The 26,694-nt window shown below is 41.7% G+C and overlaps 1 protein-coding gene across 1 annotated transcript in view; it reads right to left on the reverse strand.

Annotated features, from left to right (window-relative positions):
* Nucleotides 1-26,694, reverse strand: part of spryd3 (SPRY domain containing 3) — an 87,498-nt gene that overhangs the window by 15,842 nt on the left and 44,962 nt on the right. Inside the window, exon 8 of the mRNA XM_074681293.1 lies at nt 10,577-10,634. Coding sequence (XP_074537394.1) covers nt 10,577-10,634 — 58 coding nt within the window. The remainder of the gene's footprint in view (nt 1-10,576; nt 10,635-26,694) is intronic.

A 26,694-nucleotide genomic window follows, 5' to 3' on the forward strand; every position in this document is an offset into this window, starting at 1 on the left:
TGAGTGCTCCACCCCTCCTCCTCCTCCTCCTCCTCCTCCCCTGCTCCAGCGTGATGTGAAGCCTTGTGTTTAACCTCTAATAACTAATGAAAAAGAAACTTTTCAGATAAAAGAAGACCTGGATACAAAGCAGCAAAATAAAATCTCTAAATCACCACAACAATTTGATCTGAGAAAAACTTCTATAAGGTGACGACAGCTCATGTGGAATGGCTGGGGAGATCAATCAATCGATGTATTGATCAGTCTATCCATCTATATAACTTGTCTTTGACTCGGCTCCAAATACAAATTTAAACACACTTACAAACACAATGAATCTCTCTTTAAAAGTTTTAAATGTGTTTATTTTCATTTCATGTCATTTCGTTCATGTGTAACAGAAAATGTGTTTGTGAGACCACGAGTGTGATGTAGCTCTTTGTAGTGCCACGGTGATTTTTGTGGCTCTTGGTTTCTGACTGGTTGGCCACCCCTGCCTGAGGGCTGTTGATGAGAAACAATAAGATCAGAAACTCTACGATATGATTTGATACGATTCAATACGAAACTGTGCTGTTCAATACAACACATTTTGATGCAGTATGATTTGATTGGATTCAAAGAGATGAAAAAAAGTGATATTTTGACATTTTTTCAGCTTCTCTTGGAATAATTGAGAAGTCTTTGGGCTGGGATGCCGCCTTGGTCAGTGGGGGATGTATTACTGCGTTTATTCAGAAGGCAACAAGGCAAGATGTCAGCTCCAAAACTAGAAGCTTTTTGGGGGTATGATGTTATGAAAAGTTGATGATTGAAATAAGAAAAGGAATGGGAAAAAAAAATCAAATGTCCAGAGCAGTGACATGTGAAAGGCTTGGGTCAGATTTTGTTTAATTTGGTTGGCCGTTTTGCTACGATAAATGTTCTGTTGCTTTTCTCCAATGTACTGTGCTGCGTATAATACTGGAAATCGAAATCCAGAAAGCTGGGAGACTTGGAGAGAAGCTGAAGCGGAAAAAGTTATAATTTGTGTTGGAGACTGCAGAGTTTAAAATTAGCATTGAGGTGTTGGTTTGGCTACGAGGTGAGAGCGTGTGGAGCAGAGGTCTGGGCATGGTGTTAATGCACGAGTCAAGATCATAAAGTGAAGCTGTCGTTGGTGAAGCCTACAACGGCAGCTCCTGTGACCGCCACCAGGTTCTGGGTCTTAGACGGCTCAGAGCAGCAATAGGAAGCTGAAAACTGGAGCTTTGGGTTTGGAGCTGGGCCCGCAGGAGGAAGAGGGAACAAGAACCTGACTGAGCTGTGGGACCAGCTGGGAAGAAGAAAACAGGCTTTCTGGTAACATGAGAGTTTGTCTGGGAACAAGCGGGCTTCCCTGCCCAGGGAACAATGACTTCACAGACTCCTACGACACGGAAATGAAAACTAAATATTTAGATTCCTCCCACGATTTCACACACGTGTTAGCGCAGGAATTTACGATGAATTCCATTTGGCCCTGGTTACTGGTTGGTATGGTTGGGTCTTTTGTTTCACATTGTGTTGTTTTTTGGACGATATTTCCAAACTCTTTGGGTCCAAGCATCTCTAGCGTGATGACTTGTGTTTCCTCATCTTGTGTGATGATAAACTGACAACCTTTTTTTGGAGAGTTTGAAGAAAATTTAAGCTATTTTTGATCAGAAAAAATGCATGCTTACTACAGGGTTTTCAGTCCATCAGCATTTCCGTGTAAACGCAGATTTTTTTCACTGCGTTTTAGCGTTTTCAGATGAAACGTTGTTGTGTAAACGGGGCCTTAGTCCGACTGCTGAGTGCCTTAAAGCCCTGTTCCCACCAAGCAGTCTGGTTTGGATTAGCACAGTTTGGTGCAAATTTGATCCTGCCCCATCTTGGCAGGCAGTATGTTAGCTAAGCTGCCGGTAGCTGTGTCAGTTACATATTAGCGTGACGCCATAGCAGTGCGTCACAGTGTACCTTGCCAATAAATCCTACCAAGAAGAAAAATGTAACACCGTAAACAAAGAGCAACGATGGCAGACATCCAGCAATTTGTCTTCTTCGTAATTGTCATGTGGCTCTTTGATACAAAGCCCAATCAAGCTTTGTATCAAAGAAGACTTTGTGCCAAGAGGAGAAATACAGCTGCTGTTGCAAGATAAGTGACTATTCTTTCAACCAATCAACGGACTGCAGTCTTGTACCACCACCTTCTGGAGTTAGGTCGGTTTGTCTGGCACACCAACAGTACGGGTCGGTAATTTGGGGATCTGTCCTGGGATTAGTCAACGGAAGTGCCAAGAAATGTTTCCAGTACCGAGACAAACTGGTTTTGGTTCGTTGCTAGGCGCTGCCCAAGTAGCTGCCTGTTGCAGCAGCTCTCTCGTCTTTGTCCGTTTCTTGTCATTTTTTTCGTCTCTTTTTCGTAATCTTTGTATTTGGAGTGGATCATCACTTTGTATGGTTCATTGTCGGTCACGGACACCAAACTTTTTGTGGCTTCGGCGGTATTTTTTACTACTTTTCTCCTGTGTTTGTCTGGAGATCCTACATGTAACCATGGCTGCATTGTTTACATGTGAAATTAGCTGTTAGCAGCCTGTAGCATGTCAATGCTAACTAGTGTAGGGCTTGATGATTTCCCTCGAGCTGAGGAGAAGGAGGTGAGGACGACGTGCTGGTTCTCGGATGTGAGCTGGGAGGTGACGACGTGGACCTGTCCTTCCATCCATCGTTGTTGGGAACATGGGATCTATCTCTGGGGGATGGACGAGCTAGCTGTGCTAACCCAGCGGCATTGTGCTGTTCATGGACATGACTGACGGAGCTGACATCAGATGCTGGTGCCACATTGGAAGAGCTTCACCTGCTGTGAGCAGACAGGATCCAGGAGACAGAGACTGAACAGACTGCTGAAGAAGCTCAGTCCTGGACCCTGTGGAGGTGGAGGCTGGCTGGGCTGGAGAGTGGTGGACGAGTGGTGGACGGGATGTCGTCATCTAATTTCTTATGGAGCTTTTTGCACTTTCTATACTCTTTCTTATTTTTGTTTTCTTAAATGCTGCGGTGACTCCTGAATTTCCCCTCGGGGATAAATAAAGTATTTTCTATTTCTATCTCTAAACTGAACTGAACTGAACCACTTGGTAGAAATGGGGCTTAAATGTACTGAACAAGAAGTGCAGACTGGGAAGTGTCGTCACTCAGCAGTCAACGTAAACAAAACTCCACTCAGAGCCTACATCCACAGTTTGGACTCTGGGCTCAAACCAAACAGAGATAAATTCTTTTATCAGGATCTCTTTGTGAAAGTCGTCATCCATTTCTGTCCCATTAGGTAAGACAGAAATCTAATCCCCCTGCCAAACATGTTGGCAATGAGTATTTGTTTTATGTAGAACCTGAGCTGGGATCAGATTAGACCGTGTCACTGATAATCCGTTATCTCGGGTTGGTGGATGGTGGTAACTTCAGCTGAGGGTGTTGAGTCATCGCACGTGTGAGTCACTGATGAGAGGATTGGAGGGGTGACAGCGTTAATGAGGCTTACTGAGGAGCACTCATTGGTTGGATGGCTGGTTGCTTCTGATAGGACCCACAGGGGCCCAACAGGGGCCCGCCAGTGCCCCACAGCCCATTAACTTGCGGAGCCAAGAGGTCCACACAGGGCCGTCTCCCAACACAAACACTCGCGGTAACATCAGCGTCAGCCAAAGAACTCTCAAACTATACAAGCTATACAAAGGAGCAGCGATACGGCTGACAGCCAGCTGTGTGTTTAACTGGAATATATCTGGAGTCAAATCACAACATTTAGAGTTTATAATACCCAGAACATGTGATCCAGGTCAACACTGGTCGCGTGCCCAATACAACGCACCATAAATCAGACAGAAATGGAGCTCAGTGGTCAGGCTGAAGAGTCAAGAAGCAGGAATGCTGCGTCCGATCATTATGTAATTTATGTATTTGCCTCCAGGCTGCAAAGGATAAATCTGCAGTCTGTTTTCTTTGAAGCTAATGATAAAAACCTGAGAAACACCCCGAGTGCACCGAGAACAGCTCAATAAAAAATAACAATGAGTTTAAACAGTCTATATGATGCCAAGGCCTGCCAAGAATACCCTGGCAGACGTGCCCCAAGAGAAACTGAGGTCGAGCACAAACACTGACCATTAAAGTTAACACACAGAGCTACCACGTGACACAGAAACACCTTTTAGCAGCAGTAGGCGAGAAAACCAAGGTAACAAAGCAGAAGTCATTCTGTCTTCCAGCAATTTCCGCTGTGGTTGTATGACCTGGGGTATATAATACTGTCTATACATTAAGTTTCTGTCACTCTGCCAAAGATTGCTGCATGAAATTCTTGAGGTTCCTGAACTGCTCGGTGAAAATCTGCGTGAAGAACGGAGGGGAGACGTGAAGAAGAGGCCCCGGCTGTTGATTTTAAGTAGCTGGATCAGAGCCGGCACCTTAACCCAAGCATGGGAAGGCAGACCTCATCTGCACAGCGTGGAAAACCGCATACATCATTTTAGTCTCTAACAAATAAGATTAATGGGAGCTGTGCTGGGGCGTGCACATTTCTGTGGTGTCCAACGCAGAGCGGCCAAACCAGGCGGACCACAGCGCGAGACCTCTGGGACTGGCATGGCGAGCCCCAGTGAATGAGTGGCCCCGTCCGTCACTCAGCGGTGAGGTATCATCCACAAGCCTCGGCAGGACGCACAGCATCAACTGTTATTATTATTAAAGTATCCTAAGTATAAGTGGACTCTGCAAAGGGATATAGGGATTCAGGAGTGTACACATCATTTGGAAACATGGGAGGAATGTGCAGAGTGAACAAGAAAGTGTGTTTGGACATATTTGGAGGTCAGTCGGAGGAAAGTGAATAAACCTTAGTCTAAAAATAAAGTCAAACAATTTCATTTGCAACACTAAAACCTGGAAGTGCAAGACTCATGGCCGTCAAAGCGTTCTTACATTTCGAGAAATGATCAAAATCACTTTTGATGGTGTTTGACTTCATCATTTAATTGAAATTAGCGTAGCCTTCCTGTTTTACATTAGGTATAATTTAGCTTGTTTTTTAGCTTAAGTTAGCATGTAGCAAAGGGTAAAGTGCATGCAATAGAGACTCGTGGCATTCTCCATTCAAAAATTAGGGATGGGTAAGCACTGATACCAAGTATCGGGCCAATACCAGCTGTGTTTCAAGGTATTTCAGTACTAGTGGCTGCCCATACTCATGGCAAAAATATCGTACGCCTAGTTAGTCCTCACCAGTAGTTGGCGCTTGATTACTGTGGTTTGACACAACAGCAAATGTGCGTCAGGTCCTGTTCAGACAATATAGCAGCGTTTCCACAAAGCAGTCCGGTTCGGTTCAGTACGGTTTGGCACGGTTTGGTACAGTTAAGCCTGATCCCATTTGCATTTCCACAGCAAACTGTGCCCTCTCCTGGTTAACGATAGCGTGACGCCGTAGCAGCGCGACACAGTGTACCCCACTAATAAATCCAACGACAGAGAAAAACACAACACAGTAAACAAAGAGCAACGATGGAAGACATGCAGCATTTCGTCCTCTCTGTGATTAGCATGTAGCTCTTTGATACAAAGAACAATCAAGCTTCGTTTCAGAGAAGTCTGTGAGCTGCCAGGAGAAATGCAGCGGCTGTCGGGGTAAGTGACGATTCTTTTGACCAATCAACGGTCTGCATTGTTGTAGCTCCACCTTCCGAGAGCGGATCAGTTCAGTCTGGCACCCTTAGAAAGGGTCCCAAAAAGTGGGACAGCTCATTATTTGGGGATCTGTCCCGGGATGAGTAAGTGGAAACGTCACAAAACGAACCGAACCGGTCTACTTGGTGGGACCGTGGCTTATGACTGTACCAGGGAGGGTTAAGAGTGACACTGTTTTATTTTTCACTTTGTTGTTTTTCTTTTTAATCACAAAAACTCTGACAGTTGTTAGTTTTATATTGATATTTTGTTAATTTAAGAAAAACAAATCGTAAACTCAACGAAAGTTGCTTGTGTTTTATTTTGGACTTAAATGAGAGTGACTGTGCAGTCTTTGTGTTAAATGATCTGTCAGTGTTAATTGAAATGTTATTCATCTAAAGTATTGGTGGTATTGTTACTTATATCAGTGAGTACTCAACTATCTAACACTTTTGATGGTGAGTGATTACAACTTTTCTGCAAATTATATTTCCTTAACTAACCCTAAGCTTTATTTCTTATCTAATGCATCAAAATTAGCATGGTTTAACAAAGAATTTTAGCTAATGTTAGCATGTAGCTAACTTTTACAAATACTCCAAAACATTTCACCGATACCGATCCAGGTACTGGTGGATCGGTGCCCCCTTAAAGCTGGTAGGAAGGGGCTGATCCATGGTGCCGAACCAAGCAACCAGCTTTCTCCCTTTTCTTTTTTGGATACTTGAATGTTACCTCTGATGCACTTTCTTTGGTTTTCGCTGAATTACCGGTTTACAGGGTGAAAAATATTACAACTGAATATTCATTTCAGCACATTCTGAATCATGGTTTTAACCAAACTTCTGGTAAACATTTAACTATTTTATAGTTAAATAAATGTTAACTTTAGTAATTCCATATACTCATTTTGCCTTTTACCCAAACCATTACCAGTCTTATCCCACAGTAGGGCATACAGGTTATCATTTAACACTGGTATTGGATCAGTATCAGTATCAATTGATACCCCAAGCCCTGGTATCGGTATCAGTATCAGTATTGGTATCAGAACCAGAAGAGCTGGATCGGTGCATCCCTAATTTCAATTCTCAAAAGTGTCATTTAACTTTCACTTGAACTAAGTTCTCATGTATTGCATTGAAATAAACATGATTTAGCTCATTTTAGCTTATATTAGCATGCAGCTAATTTATAGAAGTATTCTAAATGCCTCCAATAAAAACTGTCATGTAACTAACCCTAGGCTGATTTGCTCATAAAATGCATTAAAGTTAGCATTGAATTAGCATCACTTAATAGCTAATATGAGTGTTAATTAGCCTGCTTTTTAGCTAACTTTAGCATGTAGATACTCCAAAAGTTTTCACATAAACAAAAGTGTTTAAAATAACCCAACAAGCTTGCTTACAACATCAATAATTTGAAAAACGGTGGAAAAACCTTCGTAAGAAAGCAAAGTATATGGCGTGTGAATTAACTGGAAGGAGAGCAGCTGACATCCTTTGACAATGGGAAGCTTCAGACCAAAATAATGCCAACAGATAAGACTAACAAGATGTTAACTGTGACAGGCGATTCTCAGATTAAGAGCTGGATACCTACTGCTGCTCGTACGCTGTAATAACAACCACCTACCTCACTGCCGCCATGCTCTTATCGCAGCAGCAGAGTTTGATAGCTAATCTCTTCGCACTGATAGCGAGGGGGGCTGAGGCCTGCACAGGGAGCTTTTGTAGATGCCTGCATGGATAACGTTCACCAGCCTGTCGTCACAAACAAACGTGTGAGTAGGTGGACTGAAAAGACGATAAAGATATCTAAACTCTGTTTTTTGTGTCTTCTGGGTTTTGGTTCATTGCTCAGAGAGATAATCAAACTCCCACAGAAAAAAAAAAAACAGAGAGAGTAAGATACAATCCTTCTCCTCTTTCTGATGCTGTCTCTTTTATCTCTTGGCAATCCTCCTTGATCTCTGTTTGTGCCAGGCACCTTAACATCCTGCAGAGACGGAGCCCTGTGATGTTTCCATCTGAAAGGCAGCACAGAGATGCTACAGGGGAAGTAGATCAGATTTATTTATTTCATTCAGAGGGAATTCCAAACGCACTGAGTAAATAAATACACAGCTTCCTTTCTGAGAAAAAGAATACCAAGGAAAGGAAGATTGTGAGGACGCCCACTGACGGCCAAACAACAGGCGATGGCTGATACCGACAGGTAGAAGACTCAAGGTTTAAAACCAGAGTGAGGGGATCTGCGGGCTCTGTTATGCAGCGTGGAAAAGGTCTCTGCAATTTCACAGAAAGTTCTCCAGAGTGATGAAACATTTCCATCAGGCCTGCATGACATGCTTAAATTACGAGGTGTGGGATCCCGCTGCTTATTCTGGATTTGAAGTGTGATAAAAACAAAACACAAGTATTAATGGTGCAAATAAGAGCACATAAAAGTTAATGCCCACAGTTTCTAAGTTTCGAAGATTCCCTGTTTGAAACGTTTCCTGAATCAAAATGCAGACCGTGAGTGATGGTGCTCATGGGAAACGGTGTCTTTATCTTGGGGAAACACCACCAGTTTGACCACCAAACAGATAGACTTAACGAAAGAGTTGTTCTGATGGCGAGATCCTTGAGGATGGGACAAAAACCCTGTTCTGTTTTGCTCACCATGTCATGATACATCCCCCGCACATTTATCCCCCCTTTACGTACAAAAATGTTAAAGTCCTTTTCAAACAATCAAACTCTTACTGCTAACATAGGCTCCATTTCCACCAAGCAGTCCAGTTTAGATCAGTACAGTCCGGTACAGGTTGGATCGGTTAACCCTGATCCTCTTTAGCCCCGTTTCCACCAAGTGGTCCAGTTCAGTTCGTCTCGGCATTCCACTGACTGATCTTCTGTATGGGTGCCAGACTGAACCGATCCAATCTTAGAAGGTGGAGCTACAACATCGCAGACCGTTGATTGGTTGAAAGAATCGTCACTTACTGTGCGACACTGGCATGCCAATCAGGAAGAAGACAAATTGCTGGATGTCTTCCATCATTGCTCTTTGTTAACTGTGTCACTTTTGTCTTCTTTGTTGGATTTGTTAGCGGGGTCATGCTATCATGTTACTGGTGTGGCTGTCGGCATCCAGCTTACACACCACCCACCATGAGGGGGCACAGTTGGCTGTTGAAATGCAATCACACAAAGCTTAACCGATCCAACTGGTACCAAACCGCACTGATCTGAACCGGTCTGCTTGATGGAAACAGGGCTTTTGTGATTACATGGCAGCGCAACACAGTTTACCCCGCTAATAAATCTAACGAAAAAGAGAAACGTAACACAGTAAACAAAGTGCAGTGAAGGAAGACATCGAACAATTTGACTTCTTTGTGATTTCCATGTGGCTCTTTGTTACAAAGCACAATCAAGCTTTGTTTCAGAGAAGACTGTGTGAGATATACAGCTGCTGTTGCACGGTAAGTGACTATTCTTTCAACCAATCAATAGACTGCAGTGTCGTAGCTCCACCTTGTAGGATTAGATTGGTTTAGTCTGGAACCCTAATAGAAGGGTGAGAAAGTGGGATGGCTCATCTTGGTTATCTGGGGGTCTATCCCGGGATTAGTCCGTAGACACGTCAAGAAATGTGTGCCATACCGAGATGAGACGAACCGAACTGAACCGCTTGGTGAAAAGGGAACCATACTTCCATGTGTCCTTTACGATGGTTTTGCTGCTAACCAATACATCCACCAGGGGGCAGTCGAGAGTCAAAAGTTTCTGACAACCACAAACGCAAAATCAAACATGGTAACTGTGGAGGGGGTATTGCTAATGTGCCTCTTGCGTTAAAGAAAAATACAGAGGTTGAAGTTTCGCACCATCTTGCAAAGTTTTTCTTACAAAAGTTCCACCAGAGCTACGTATCAGGTAGTACCTGGAACACTGCCCCCCACAGTTTCCAGTTTTAATTTTTGCGTTTAGCCTGTAAGCTTTATGAAAGTGTGTAGAAATACAGACGAAATGAATGCGGATCCGCAATTAACACTAAGCATAAATGGGTCTTAATGAAGTCAATTGTTGGCGGGGGCCATATTGGATATGACGCAGGCTTTGAGCTTTCTTTCTAACACTTAAGGATGCCCCCAATTCACGTGAGCTGAGCTGTGCCTCTGATTCTATGTGAGTACACGGTTTCCGGTGGGGCTGAACGATTTTAAGAAAAGATTGAATTGCGATTTTTCCGGCAGATATTGTGATTTCAATTCGATTCACGATTTTCTTCAAATCAAGCTTTGGGATATTCACATGTAGGGCTGAACGATTTTAGGAAAAGATCTAATTTTTCTGGCAGATATTGCAATTCACGATTTTTTAATCATCAATAGTGATGATAAATAATCTGTTTTCATCAACTTCTACCCCTAAACAGAGGCTTTGCATTGTTGACCTGCTTACCAGCACTTTTAACATATAGATTGTCTACAAATTTGTAAAACAGAATGTGTATAATACTTGACACAACAGATCCTGAGTTAGTCAGGAGCGCTGCAAAAAATTGCTGCTTTGGCGATCTCAAAATTGCATTGACTAAAATTGCGATTTCGATCTGAAAACGATAAATTGTTCAGTCCTAGTTTCCAGTCTTTCAGCAACCAGCTTCATGTGGATTCTCAACAGCAACTGTTAGCACTTCCAGAAAGGCTTCATTTTTCTAAACCCAATGTTGCCCCTTGCCCCTAACTTGCAAAGCTTATTAGGGAAGCAGAGAGTAAAAGAAAGTTAACCACAAAGACAGACCAACCTGAAACTGGCTGATTGAGTTAGTGAGTAAGAAATAAAGCAGTTTGAAATCTGACCTGCATGATACGCCACTGATCCTCTGCTCCATCCTGGGTGTCTGTTCTTGGGGTAATCCTGTAAAGACACAAACAATCACATTAAACCAGCTTTTTACCAGATATCCAATATAACTACTGTGCCAAAAAAGCACCAAACTGTGTTAAATATTAGATTTAATTATGATTTCTACTCCCACATATTCAAAAAAACCACACTGGCTCACTTCTGTGAGGGTTTCTAGAGAATAATGCGATTTGCAAATGAAGCTGAGGGACCCTCCAAATTCTTACATAACAGTTTTAATGAGAGGAAGTAATCACTAAAAGGAAAAGGATGAGGTTTTTAATTCATCAGCATTTCTCAGAAATCATTCTCCAACTGTACTTTTTGAGGCCTTTTTTCCTCTATTGGATGTGACAGGTGAAGAGGAGAGGAAATGAGGGGAGTAGAGAGTGATGAAAGGCATGACGCTGCTCTTAGCATGAACTCGGTGGTGCTATAAGTTTGAATATAATGCCAAGTCATCAATAAATACAATGGGGACAGAAAGTATTGAACGTGTGAACTTTTTTCTCATCACATTTATTTCCAAAGCTGCAACTCAAACAAAATTTCTCCCAGACATTGGTGTTAACTCAAATAATCCACACATGAAAAGAAATCACAACGTTCAGGTCCATAAATAATGATTATGGTGAATTAAGTACGATAACACATGAAAAAGTATTGAACACAGCATGGAAAGGCTGTATGCTTTGGCAAGGAAATGCTACATACCACCTGAAATCTGTCAGTAATTATTACTTCAACTTCCAATTAGTGCAAACCAACATCAGCTGGGCTAGAGCAAATTGATGGTCCTATAAAAAAGGTGTTTTTTCACCAAGCAGTTAAATACCACACACCTCATGATGGGTAAAGGCAAAGAGCTCTCTGAAGACATTCACAACCTGATTGTTGCTCAGCATCAGAATGGAACTGGTTACAGACTTATATCAAAGCACCTGAATATTCCAGTCAGCACCGTTGGGACCATTATTCACAAGTGGAAGAAGCACCACCTTACCATCAACAGGCCACGCACAGGAGCTCCTTGAAGATTTCTGACCAGGGAGTCAGAAAGATAGTCAGAAGAGTACTCACCGAGCCAAGGACCACCCTGAAAGTGCTCCAGAAAGACTTGGAGGCAGCAGGTATAATTGTTACAGAGAAAACAATAGGCAATGCACTCCACCGCCATGGCTTCTATGGACGCTCAGCCCACAAGACTCCATTCCTCAAGAAAAGGCATGTTGAAGCTGGTTTAAAGTTTGCTAAACAGCATCTTGACAAGCCTGTAGAATACTGGGAGAATGTTGTCTGGTCAGATGAGACCAAAGCTGAACTTTTGGGCTGTCATACTACAGACCATGTTTGGAGGAGAAATGGCTCTGCACATCAGCCAAAAAACACTACACCAACAGTGAAGTTTGGAGGTGGAAGCATCATGGCATGGGGTTGTTTCTCATCTCATGGTGTTGGCAAACTTCATATAACTGACGGAGCAATGAATGGAGCCATGTATGGGGAAATTCTTGATCTGAATCTGCTGCCATCCACCAGGATGATGAAGATGAGACGTGGCTGGACCTTCCAGCAGGACAACCATCCAAAGCACACGGCAAAGTTGACTCTCAAATGGTTTCAAAAAAAGAAAATCAATCTGCACCAAAGAATATTCCAGATTTAAAGACAATCTGTGCAGAGGAATGGACCAAAATCACACCTGAGCAGTGTGGGCCATTAGTTCAAACATACAAGAAGCTTCTGGAAGCTGTCATTGCAAACAAAGGCTTCTCCACTTAGTATTAGATGAGTCTCAGTTAGCGTGTTCAATACTTTTTTCCTGTGTTATCGTACTTAATTTACTATAATCATTATTTATGGACCTGAACGTTGTGATTTATGTGTGGATTATTTGAGTTAATACCAATGTCTGGGAGAAAATAATTGAAAAGGGGGCTGAAGTGAAAATACATAAATTCAAGCTCAGAGCAGATCGCCTCACCACTAGGGAACTCAAAGCTCCATCGACCAGCTCTGAAGAAGAAGAAATCCAGTAGCAGGTAACAGAGTCTCCAAGTGATGTGTGTTTTGACAACAGGCGCTCCAGAGCAGGTTACCGTATCCCTCCACCAGTGTTAACGTAGGACCGAGTGTGTTTTGGATATCTGTCAGTATCTGCTTCTCCTCTCAGGGGTGAAGATGTGTTTTCTCTTTCTCTTCATCTGTCTGCATGTACAGTGTGTGAGTCTTTCTCCAGGTCTCACCGTGCCAACAGAAATAAGCGACGGGCCAACTCTAGGATAAGATCGAGGAATGACTCAGATATAATTACCACGGATTGGATCTGTCGTTTAAAGCTGCACCTTTACTGATTGAGAGATGATGATGAGGAAGAGGAGGTTAATGATATTTCACTACTATTGTGTCTCTTCAGAGCTACGTCTGCTGAATACTTTCTTTGTCATGATTACAGGTTTGATCATCTCTGCTATTTGTTGCAGACAAATGGCAAAAGCCCTTGAGCAGGCAGGATTGTGGCAACTTTCCTACATGTCACTCCCCACTGTCGCCCCGTTTCCTGCTGTGTCCACTGTCCTATCCTCACTGATTAAAGGCTTAAAGAGCCTGAAGAAAATGACTTTTTGTTACAGTAAACAAACAAAGTGAACTTCCTTCGTTTCCACTTTAGGAGGTTGAAGTTATTGGCATGTGAATAAAAAAATCCCTGACAAAAACAGCAAGGAAAATTTTCAAAATGAAAATTTGTCCTGATTGTAGGAATGTCCTGATTGATGACCAGCTGATCATGTGGCCTCGATTGCTCGATCTTGTCGATATGCCCACTACAACATCAAGAGAAATCAGACCCTACCTGACACAACAGGCCACACAGCTTCTGGTACAAGCCCTTGTGATATCAGGTAATTCCCTCCAAGCAGGCCTTCCAGCATGTACATTTAAACCTCTGCAGATTACCCAGAATGCAGCAGCACATCACCCCGTTGTTAGTCTCTCTTCACTGGCTTCCAGTGGCAGCTCCAATCAAATTCAAAGCCTTTCCTCTGGCTTACAAAACATTGACAAGAACAGCTCCTGCCTACCTGGGGTCCCTCATCCAGGTCTACACTCCTTCTGGTCCACTACGCTCTGCTTGTGAAAGACGCCTGGTGCTCCCAGCCCAGCACGGCTCCAAATCTCTAGCCAGACTCTTCTCCTCTGTTGTTCCCAAATGGTGAATGAATTACCTAACTCTATACGATCCACAGAGTCCCTTTCTACTTAAAGAGATGTCTGAAGACTCATCTGTTCAGGGAACACTTAGACCCTTAATCTGACCCTTCTCCTCTTAGTCCTCAGGGGTAGAAAGAGTCAGAAGGTCTATGAATTATCTCTTATGATTTTTCAGCACTACTACTGAATGTAGTTGAATATTGGAGTATACTGCTGCAGCAATTAATTGTGGTTCATTGGCTTGTTGATTATTCTACCCTTCTCCAAAATAAATAAATCCGGTACTTAACAGTAGCACCTGCAGCTGAATAACTTGTAGCACTGTTGTTGCACTAAGTAGGTTTTTCCTTCTGTCTAATTTCTTGCTTGTGTTGTACATTGCTTTGGACAAAAGTGTCTGCTAAATAAAACTGTTAACCAAAAATTAATATTTACCGATATTGATATGGGTAAAAAAAAAAAAAATTAAAAAAAAAAAAAATCTGAGATGATGTGTCGGGGTAGTGCAGAGAGAAAGAGCGGCGCAATTGTGAGAAAAGACGACCATGGAGAGGATCAAAGGATGGAGCGCCAAGGATGAACATGATCAAAAAAGTACATCTTGTCTGTTTTTTGGATCAAAAACAAGAAGAGGGACATGAAAGAAGAGAGTCCACTCTTCTTAGTAGTTTTGGTGATTACATAGTCAGAGAAAAACAATATTATTTGGGTTATGAAAGATCTCTCAAGCCCTGAAAATGTGGGCAGCTAATGAGTAAATATCGGCTGGTACTGATATTGATACCGATATTTTGTAGATCCCTACAAACCAGGGTTTACATTAAAAACAAATTACAAAAACAGTTGATTGTCTGAGTGGTGGCAGCTTTAACAAGCAGGGGTTCACCCTCAGACAGCTACAGAACGTTTTAACTAGGGATGCACCGATCCAGCTTTTCTGGTTTTGATACCTGGGCTCTGGGTATCGACCGATACAGATCGGATACTACTGTTAAATAATAACCTGCATGACCTACAGTGGTTTAAGACTGGTAATGTTTTGGGTAAAAGGCAAAAAAATGAGTACATGTGATTACCAAAGTTAATATTTATTTATACTATGAAATATTAAAATGTTTACCAGGAAAAACAAAGCTTTGAATGTACAGAAACTCTATTCAACGGTAAACTTTTATACCCTGTCGACTGAAAATGCATCAAAAAACAAAGAAAGTGCACTGATATTCAATACCAGGATCGAGATCAGTGTATCTCTAGATTTAACTCAATATTATTAAACTTCTATTACTGTCAAAGTAATGTTAACAAACTTAATCAACAGATATTTTAATGAAAAGTGCATCTGACACTCTTTAAACACTGTGGCACAGTTATCACGAGCTCTCTGCAGATGGTAAATAACTCACACTCACATGTTTGTGAATTTGTTGCTTCTTGCAGTGACGCTTGTTTGCATCGAAAAGTACCTGAATGTATAACTGCTCATTTAAATGAATGCAAACAAAACTAACCCACAGCAAAAGTTGTGCAACCCTTCACTGAACCAGGCCCAAAGCTTCAAAAGTTTGATCAGAGAGACGTCGAAGAAAGGTGAACGTGTGCAGCCTTTGGAAAAGTGGGAGATGCTCCTGATGCAAATGAAAGCTCAGCCACTCACCACCGAAGAGCCAACACACTCCTCAAAAACAGATTAGCAGCAAAGCTATCATTACTGTTAACACTTGTATGGATTGGAAAAATAATGAATAAGGACGCAGTGGAGAGACAGAAGGAGAGCAGCATCCGAGGACAGGACATGAGGGAAACGTCCTCCGGCCTGTCTGACAACCCCATCAGGGCTCCAGGAACAGGAAATGGAGATAGATGGGGAAAAATCAAGCAGGAGAGAGGGATGAGGATAGAGTGAGACATCAGCAGAGGAAGACAGAGAGACATGGAGGAATGCAGCTACTGCTCCAAGCCTGAAAACCCCTTGATCCGCCAAGTCTGCTCCTCTTCCCCCCTCGTCTCGACCACAACCCGAGGATTCCTCTGGCTGACTGGCATGTGGGCAGCATCTCCATACGCAGAGCGGGAACGTCTGAGTGTTTTGCTCCCTGATTGATGACCCACAGGCACCGTTCTGATCAGACTTTTTGAGGATGAACATTAGGAACGGCTACAGAAATAATGAGTGGATTTGCAGAGCTTTAATGTAAACCGCAGACTTGTGTCTGATAAATGGATCAACTGTTAAATGCCTGTTTTCATAGCTGTCTTCTCCGTAATTGTTGTGTCCATCATCTCTAATTCAAAACATCTCCTCAGTGTGCAGCGTGGCTGCGTGTTATTGGAAAAAACTGACGCTCAGATACCTTTTCATTCTGTGATATGAAGAAAAGGAACATTACACCAAAAACTTCAGCCTCTTTTTATGTTTCTATACAAAATTAGAGCTTCACAGTGGTAATCCGGGCTGTGAGGAACGCTACACAGACTGTCTGCTCTCCTTCTGTTCATTAAACTATGCTTGTAGTTTACCGAAGTTTGCATGTTGTCACCTTCAAACATCAGCGCTACCTCACCTTGTCACTTTGCATCCTGGGAAAAGTTGTCTTGAACAAAGAAAAGTACGTTTAAAAAGAAGATCTGCAAGACAATGCTGAAGTGCTAAAATCTAAAATCTAGTCTGTAGCATCAATAGACTGTAAATAAATGGACGTTATCTTGCTTGGCTCAAAGTGAGGCTGCCTCAAAAACTGCTCCCCCTGGTGGCTGGCTGCAGTATAGGTCAAAAAATCCATCTCCCCAGTCTTTCCAGATGGGCTGTGGTCAAACTATAAAAAATTAATACACCTTGTAAAAAAGTTTCTTCCGTCTGATTGTTGTGGTGATTTGAAGATATTATTTTGCTGCCTTGTATTCAAGTCCTCTTTTTTCTGAAAACTTTTGTTTTCATTAGTTAAAAGAGGTCAAAAACGAGGTTTTACGTCACGTTTAACGATGATTGACAGCTGCCGTTCTTGCGTATTTTTTTCGGGGATTGTAAAATATGTCGGGAGGGAGAGTCAAGAAGTGATTACACTCTCAAAAGAAAAAATTATCATTATTTTTGTCACCCAGCTCCACTCAGATTCTCCCAGAATCCCTCACAGCCTCTAATGCACAGACTCTGGCTGCACCATTACGGGGTATTTTGGCTTCAAAACTGTATAATGATAAATGGCAGAGCCACGCTGTCCACTCTATATACAGTCTGTGGTAGCACCAGGTACCGTTTCACATAAAATCAAGCAGTACCATGTCTGGGTCCCTAAACTCATCCTTGTGACTGTGAGAGAGTGGGCGGTTTTCCATGCTGGACATGAACACAGAATTGAGAGTTCATAAATTCAGAATAAATATGTCAAACTGAAAAACTTAGAGAATTTATTATTAAACAAATTAATATTTGTTGTCACATTAACATGCAAAAGTACCAAAAATTGGTACCGTTGAGTACTGAGTATCGGTACCGGGTATCGGTACTATATCATTTCAAATGTGAAAGGTACCCATCCCTACTGCTATAGCTGTTAGTGTGGGAACTCAAAGCCCACCTTACTTCCAATATGGCCATACCAGACGTTTTCCTTCATCACAATGTTTCCCTGCCTGATTCAGTATTGATTCGGCAAATCCTCTGAGTCAATTTACCTCCTGACCACTAGGGGGCGCTGAGTGTGTTATCACACTAAACCAAAAAACAACAAATTGGCAACAAAAGCAGCAGCAGCAGATGCCAGCTCCTTCAACTATTAAGTCAGACGTTTGAGTTTTATTGTTCAAAAAGGTGAGGTGACGTACCACATGTTCACATAACTATAAAAATAAATATCTAAAAACGTCAACAGAAACTCTAATATTTGTGCATTTCTACTTCATATTGAACCAACATTGAATCATTTAGTTTTGTTTGTACTAACAGTAAAAAAAGATGATTAGTGGTATGCACGAGCCAGGTTAACAGCCCAATAGAGCGTTAGATTTAGTGGAGGTATACTCCACCATTACATTTTGCAGAAAAGTGCCTCTTGATTTGGCTGATTGACTCTCTAACAACAGCTGTTTGTGTATTCTTGTGATAAAATCTCCATTTCTCAGGCTAAAAAAAACCATTTCTTGATCTCACAGTTGGAGTTTGTTTGATGGGGTTTTCCAGGAGGTTCCCCTTGATTATGACGTAATCTGCACCTGCGTCTCTTCCATGGTGTAATTAGTTAACTGGACGATTATTTGCATTCCTGCATGCGGCTAACGCTGCAGCTAAACGGGCCGCTCCATAACAGAATGTTACATGTTACGTGCATACGGGTCGTAGTCTCAATGACAATGGTAGATGGTGCTCATGGGAAACGGAGCTTTTAATTGTGAAAAACACTACTGATACCAGCCACTAGGGTTACTGCAACTTACAAAAAATGAGCAATATAGCGACATTTTTGTCAATGTTGCTCTTTTTGTCAAAAAAAGACAAAACTGAACAGATACCAAAACTCTATCCAACGCACATACAACAGTAAATACCTCCACAGTGACATTTCAGCTCGTTGTCTTCATCACACATCAGACTGTAGCTACTATTTTGATGTTTTTGTCTCTGTACAGCACCAGTACGCTAGGATTTGGATGATTTTTTTTGTTTTTTGCAATGTAATTTTTTCATTTACGGACCAATCAAAGTGAAGAAGGGCCTGGACTTCTGATGTCAAGTTTGTGAACAACAATGGAAGTGATCTGTATTGTTTTAGACACAGTTTTCACATCCAGAGGTGCTGCTAATGCTGTGACATTAGTGTGAAATACTTCTTCAGACAAGTTTTATAAGTCACAAGTGTTTTTTCTTCCCAGAGTTTATCTGTAGATCCTATAAAACAGATAATATTGTATTGTTTTGTGGGACTTGGCTTCTCCTTTCATAAAAGAAACACTAAAACCTTTTGTGGTTAAGAAATTACAACATATAATGCTGTGATTTTTGTTTTCCAATCGGCAGTGGCGCCGCTAAATCATACATTCATTCCTCTCTATCAACACACAGAGGAATGCATTTAAGACGCAGGAGTACGCCGTCCACGTTCATGTAAACCTCTAAAACGTGGTCACTTCTCATGTTGACCTGCAGGAGTGAGAAACGCATGCTGCTCCTACAACAACAAACACTGGAGCTTGTGTCCGCAGCATGAGGGGGCTGCAATATCTGATCCACAGCTGCTCCTCAGGTGTCATCAGAGCTGCCTGCATTTCCACACGGTGGCAGAGTAAACAAGTCGGACGGTGCGGGCCGAGCGGGGAGCCGTGTGGAAGCAGATAAGCATCATCTCCCTGGAATATCTCAGCGCCGTCTAAAAATATATCTAAAGTCATGATTTACCACAGATGTGAGCGTTTGGGTGTGTTTGGAAAGTGCAGTTGAGGATGGAAAGTCGTGTGTTTCTGTTCGTACATGCCCACACAACCTCACCTATACGGGTTGGGCACAGACGGCGTTGTGAGCTAATGCAGGTTTGTTTGTTTAACCTCATGTCATCGGGCTAAAACCTCCAGCTCCCCACGCGATATCTGCAACCGTCTGACATTCGCTGACAATCTGAGCCGAGCCGGGAGAACAACAGCCTGTGTTCGGGCATGTTCATCGCTCCTAATGGATGCGAGGGCTGGCCTGATACAAACACATTAAACTTATATTAATAGGTTTGCTCTGTTATTGTTATGGAGAGGTGGAAAAGTTGACAGTTGGCAGGCTGCACATGTTACATTTGGCTGAGCTGCGCCGTGCTGAGACAGAGCTGCTCAGTTTCACAAGTGTCATTAGATACCATGTGTTCTGATTGTGAGCAGGATAAATAAAGAGTGATTGATTTTAGGATCATTTTTGGCCCCAACAACAAATTTATCACTCAGATTTGGGAAACTTTGACTGCAGCAACATAAGCGCTATTTAACTGCGATGTAAATGACTGTGGACGACTCTGCAGGAGACGTTTTTTCTACTCTCAGTTGTTTATTAAAGATAGAAATATCTTGAGTGAATAAAGACTGGATTTTAAAAGGGAAGCCACTGAAAAAAATTGAAATCTTATCAAGTGTTTTTGTCTAGTTTTCAGTATAAAATGTCTTTTTAGACCCTAAACAAGCTAAATTCACCTGACTAGTCCAAAAAAAACGTCTTGTTTCAAGTTGTTTTAAGACAAAAATGAGGTCTGAATCGCTTGTAACAAGGAAAAAAAATTAACTAGAAAATTTGCTTAACACTAGAATAATGTCTTAATACAAGAAACTTTTCTCTTGCTCCATTGGCAGATTTTTTTACTTGTTTATGTTTTTTACATTTTGTAAAGGGCATATTGCAGGTTAAAGACAACTGTTAAGAAATTGATAGGAAAATAACTTGAATAAGCTAACGCACCGAGTCCGAGAAAGTGGACTCTATGTCCTGTTAAGCTAATATTTCTGCATCCATCCAGCCTAACACCTCTGATTCATCTTAATGGATGGTCAAATTAAATAATACCTAGAAAGAAACATAATAAACACAACCCAAAATGCCAAATCTCACTCATGACAACCTGTTATTCACATTAGCTCAAAGCGAGTAAAGGAGTGCGAGTCCCTTTTGTTGCGTCAAATGACACGATGCTGAAAAAGAGCCAATTAAAGAGTTAATCTACTACCTTTAGTAGACCATGTTAGGTGTTAAAACAAAAAAAATTAACCTGCAATATGCCCTTTAACAGTAAACTGTGTAGTACATGTTCGTGACATCACCCATTTGTTTCTGATACAGAGTTCTGAAGCCTATTGTAAGCTAGAGATGGGTACCCACCAAATCCTGTCAAAAGTACCAGGTATCAATTCATGTAAAATCAACTGAATGCATCCTTGTGACTGTGAGGGGGTAGAGGAGTAGGTTATTTTCCATGCTGGACATGAACACAGGATATACAATTAAGAATAAATATGTCAAATTGAAAACAATATATACTTTATTATTGAACAAATTTATATTTTTTAGCACATAAATACAAGAAAAGTCCTGAAAATTGGTACCGTTGAGTACCGGTACCAATTGCAAGGTACCAGGCATTGGTACTGTATTGTTTCAAATGTGAAAGGTACCCAGATCTATTGTCAGCAGGGACTGTATTGAAGAAGCTTGACCAAACCTAGCTGTGTTTGAGTTAGGATCAGATCAGGAAGCAGAACTTTAGCCTCAACTTTAGCTTAGAGAGCCTCTGTGGGGTTCATCGACTTTGAGGGCTCGTCATTCGAAAACCGGGTCCAAAACGTCAAAGTCCCGCACAACTTTTGTAAAGCAGCGTCTAGTCCATCATGTGAGGGAATTTCAAGCTGTCACTATTTATGGTTTCTGAGAAGATACTTTTTGCAGAAAGGGTAAAAATGCAGCAAAAACTTATTTTGAAGGGAAATAGCGAGCTTCCTGTGTGAGAAAAGGCAATGGTGCCCCCTACCTTTTTTTGTGAGTCTTAGTGACAGGAACATTTTGACATTGGTTTCATCTCTCTACAACATTCCTACTGCCTGTTAGAGCCATTTTAGTGTGTTTTTTAGTGCCTAGGTGGCGCTAGAGAGAGCATGTTATGGGACGTTGGGGGTCAAGTTTTGGTATTTTATCAAATTTTTCCACAATCCTGGGGTGTGTGCCAATTTTGGTGAGTTTTTGAGCATGTTTAGTGGGTCTAATTAGCGTTCATTAATGGGGCATTGACTGTGGCTCTTGCTAGAAGGCGCCCTCTTCCTTTGGGCAAGGACCCTAATAAAAAGACGTAGATAAAAGCTTAAGGTTTTAAAAGGGAAAGCTGCACTTTTACAATCAGCAGCTTCAATAGCTGAATGAAAAGGGTCCAATTTTATTCGAGCCCATGACTAAAATAATTTCTGACTTCATGGTTTCAACACCTTCACAACCGAAGCATTCGGCAAGTTAACTGAACTCTGTCCCTGAAAGAGTAACACTGACATTAATGCAGAGACTGCCTTTTGATGTAGCTACATCTGATTGGGAATTGGCTAACCTGTTGTTGACATGATGATGGTCTTGTTGGAAAAACTGAGGCTTTAAAATTGAAGTGAATAAACCAACTGGTGGCGTCTGATTGGCTATGTACAGGTGCAGCTCAAATAACTGGAATAACGTTATTTATTTTATTTTTTTTTGATTCATTTCATAACTGTATCTGATTACAACTTATTGGAGGGAAAGTGAAATATTTTTTCAGATCTCTTGTAATTTGGATGATTTGGGCTTTTATGTCAGAAATCTCAAATTACAGTGCTCTATCTATCAACTTAAAGATCTGATGTATCTTTTTAAAAGTGTAAATACAGTAAAATTAACTTGTAGCCTTTTTAAATCCTGCGATGTCAGCCCAGCACTGGATATGGGGGTCCAGGCTGTGTCCGTGTGCTGCTCGGTGCTGAGTGGCAATTTTGTTTTTGGAGCTTTTTCCTTGAACAAATCTGCCTCCCACAGCTGAAAACCATTACACAAAAGGAACACCTTGTACATTGTTGGTGTGCTGGATGTTCTGCATGTTCCTCAGCTTTCAGTGGCACAGTGACCTTGCTTTTGTTTTATCCTGAAAGACCCTTTCACAATAAAAAGTTTGGCGGAAGCAGCAGTTAAATATGGTTCACAAGACTGCTGCATCAGAGGAGGAAGAGGAAGAGGAAGAGGAAGAGCGCTGTTCTCACAAGCTGGCCCCGGAGTAAACCAGGACAGAGGAAACACTGCCGTCAGGTCTACTGAGCTGTTTAATTTCACCAGTGTGAGAGAACATACTGTTTGTCTGTGTGTGACTTTATGACTGTATTTAGGGACGTGGACAGAAAGTCTGTACAGTCATAAAAGGCGAGCCGTGAAAACCATTAGCTCCGTTCAGTCTCTAAAGGATGGTATAGCAGGTCTTCAGTCCAGATCTGGGACCAGTCTGGCTCCTGAAACTGTTCAAACCACCAAACAACGAATCAACAAGTCAATGAAACCAGTTAGCTCCAAATTACTGGGTGTAGATAAATCATTATCCAACAAAACAGAGTTTAATGCTCATCGTGGTAATCTTCAATCTTGGGTCTTAAAAACTTGAAATGTTTGCTCTGATGAACTTTCTTGGTTTTTGCTGCGTTACCAGTCCACAGGGAATAAAAGTTTACAGTTGAATAGAGTTTGTGTAGATTCTGAAGTTTGTTTTTTTCTGGTAAACGTTTGAATTTTTTATAGTTTAAGTAAATATTAACTCGAGTAATTCCATCTACTCATTTTTTGCCTTTTTTTTCTGAAACGCTGCTGACACCCTGGCCGTGTAAACAGTATGCTGGCGTTTTCAGTAGAAGCGCTGACATCACACCCCGCTTCGTGCGAGCCCATACAACAGTCCCGCTGTCACGATCAGCATGGTCTACCATGTTGAGCTTGTGCATGTGTGCTTGAGCAATCTGCTGAATCTGTGACTGTCTTTAACAAAATAAGCATCTGTTGCTCCACTTCTGCTCTAAGCATTCACCAACACACCAGATGATCGGCCCAACTCTACTTTAGTGGAGATCTACCAAAAGCTGCTTCTGGACAAGACAGGTGTAGCACCACCTACAGGCCTGGCATGCTTACTACAGCATTTCCAGATTTTTTTTTTTTCACTGCATTTTCACCGCGTCTTAGTGTTTTAGGATGAAATGTTGTCGTGTAAATAGGGCCTTAGTCTCATCCCACAGTGGAGTATGCAGGTTACTACTAAACACTGGTATCGGACGATACCCAAAGCCCAGGTATCAGTATCGTTATCAATATCTGAACCAGAAAAGTTGAATCTGGTCATCCCTACTTTTTTTATTCATTTTTTTTTTACTTCATATTCTGTCCCTCCAGTAGGGATGGGTACCTTTCACATTTGAAACCATATGATACTGACGCCCGGTACCTGGCGATCGGTACGGGTACTCCACTCCGGTACCAATTTCCAGTACTTTTTTTGTGTTTATGTGGTAAAAAATATCAATTTGTTTAATGAGAACTTTTTTTTTTCTTTCAATTTAACATATTTATTCTTCAATATATAACCTTGCGATGCTGTGTTCATGTCCAGCATGGAAAATCACCTACTCTTACACTCCCTCACAGTCACAAGGGTGTGTTTAGGTACCTCAACATGGTACCTTTTGGTTTTACGTGAATCAGTACCTGGTACTTTTGACAGAATTTGGTCTGTACCTATAAAAGTACCTAATAGTAGCCTAGTGTATGGGCAGAAGGGGGTTCTTATTCTTTCTCCCACCAATCTCTTTTTAAATCTCTTTTTATTGGCATTGATTTTAACACTGTACCGGTTTGTTTGTATTTACGCACATGTTGTGTCACTGGTGGCATGCCACAGCAAACACAGCTTCTACTCAGTTTCTTATTTATTTACAACAGGCATGGTAATGTATTTTAAATTGTATACTGTTGTTGGTATGAATGTATGTATGAGCGAATGTGCATCAAATGTGAGCAGCCCTGCACTTTGTCCATGACAAATTTCCCTTCGGGGACAATAAAGTTTATCTTATCTTATCTTAATTTGGTACCCATCCCTACCCTCCAGTATTCCCATAATATTTTAACATGATTAACATCTCAAAAAAACACCACATTTTCTCTTTCTGTTTTTTAAAAAAAAATATCTATATATATTTCCGCTTCCGCCTCAAACAATTGACTTTTTTGGCTTTTTCTTTCAGGCTCTCATAAAGAAAAGAAAGAAACCTTCCCTCTGATTGGCCAGCAACTGTTGGCAGACCTTGGTGTTTGAGGTCCGCCCCTTCACTGAGTCATGAACCAGTGGGGAGATCCTCATGTGATGACCTCATCATTTTTTTAAGCCTTGAGAAGATCTCATGACGATCTCATGCTGTTTTTTTTAATGGAGTTTTCACCATGTGTCAACTATGAGAACACAGAAAACCCTTTCTTTAACATACACACACACATACGTTTTGTAAAGAGACAACAAACCTTTGACCCATCAAAAGGGACAGGAATTTGTTTGTCAGATCATGGTTTTCCTTTTCTTTTCATGTTTTAATATTCAGAAAAGCTTCACTCCATTTCTTCTCCCCTCTAACTTTCTACGTCCCCCTGCCCTCACGTCCACATAACTGAGCCTAGATCTCTCTTTGTCCCCGAGCCTAGCAACCGCTGTGTGTACCGGATAGAAAACAACCGTGATACGACCAAGCGTATGCATGCTGTACATCCATGGCGACTCTTATCTTCACACAGGAATGGAGGAGGAAGCGGCAGGCCATGCCAGGTCTGAGACTCGCAGTGGGGTCAAAACAGATCTGAGATTACAGACCCATAAAAACAACACATTTACCTTACACACAAAGCATCCACACTTATCACATAGCAGGAATTCCTCTGACTTTCCTCTTGGACAGGAAACTGGCAACTGTGGCTGTGGGGATACAAAAATGTACTTCCACCTTTTTTAAACCAGCTAATTTTATGATGGCGTATTAAAACCCAGTGTTTGCTCTACTTGGCACAACTGTTGTGGGATTTTGACCAGGCTGAAGCAAAGTCCAGTTAAAGGGGACAATCAGGAACTAACGCCCTGTTTTTTGCTCATATGTGCACCATATCTTCAGGCTGCAGGTACAACTTCAGAGAGATTATAAAAACTGGCCAAAAATAAGACTAAAAAGAATGCAAATGTTGAGACTTGACACGGTTCAACAGCCTCACAGTGAAGAAAAAAGAAAAGTTAGAAGTTAGAAACATGTACGGTAAGACACTTAGAGTGTTCGGTCAACCTTGGAGACATAAACCTGGTTCTGCTAAAGGTTTCTGCTTGTTAAAACATAAACAGCTTCCTCTGCTGTTAAAAAGGGCTCCTACAAGTTCTAACATCAAAATTTAAGACTCTTTTTAAGACCTAACGGAAGAGGAGTTAATACTTTTTTCTTTGCACAGCAGAACAAACAGACATTTTAAACTAGTATGCTAAATCTGACAATAAAAGTGCTTCAGCGTTTGCAAATTCCTTGCAAGTCACATCATAAATTGTGTTAGTTTCTGCCAACCATCACAAACCAGAATAAATGTGTAAAGCCTGATTAGAGACATCAAAAGACTTTTCAAGTATCAGGAAGAACCAGTGAAATAAACAGCCCAAGCAAAGGTGATTAAACTGCAGTACCTCATGTGTCCACTTGAGGCTGCTGCAAAATCCAGGAACCCCACTGGGTCCCATAAATCAAATGTCCATTTTTACAGCAAAAATAAACAAGTCTACAGCCTGGTATAACAAATTTTTTATATTTAGCTTATTTCCCAAGCAGTAGAAGCAGTGCAAGGCTGAATCTCTCATACGGGAGGGTGAGGTCGACTTGACTGACAACCCAGACAGCACATTGTAGCTGTTAGCTCAGAGCAGGAGTCTCAAAAGCCCCGTTTCCACCAAGCAGTCCGGTTTAGATCAGTACAGCTTGGTATGGGTTGGATTGGTGAAGTCTGATCCTGTTTGCATTTCCACAGCCAACAGTGCCCTCTCGTGGTAGGCGGCGTGTAAGCCAGAAACCGATAGCCACGCCAATTACGTAACAGTGTGACACAGGTTGTGTTGCGCGCCGTACTGAGACGAACTGAATTGCTTGATAGAAACGGTGAGAAACTCACGGCCTGCAGGCCAGACACAGCCCAAACATTTTATTTAGTCTGCCAATTAATTTACAGAGAAACCCAGTCGCATTTCAAGGCTTTTAAAGGATCCATAGGAACCTTGTCAAATATGAAGTCGATGTAGAAGTGATAAAAAACTGAACTACCTCAGGAGGGAGG

This window comes from Halichoeres trimaculatus, unplaced genomic scaffold (genome assembly GCF_033239565.1).
Source record: "Halichoeres trimaculatus isolate MK-OKI-2021-1 unplaced genomic scaffold, fHalTri1.1 fHalTri1_scaffold_11, whole genome shotgun sequence".
Taxonomy (NCBI): domain Eukaryota; kingdom Metazoa; phylum Chordata; class Actinopteri; order Labriformes; family Labridae; genus Halichoeres; species Halichoeres trimaculatus.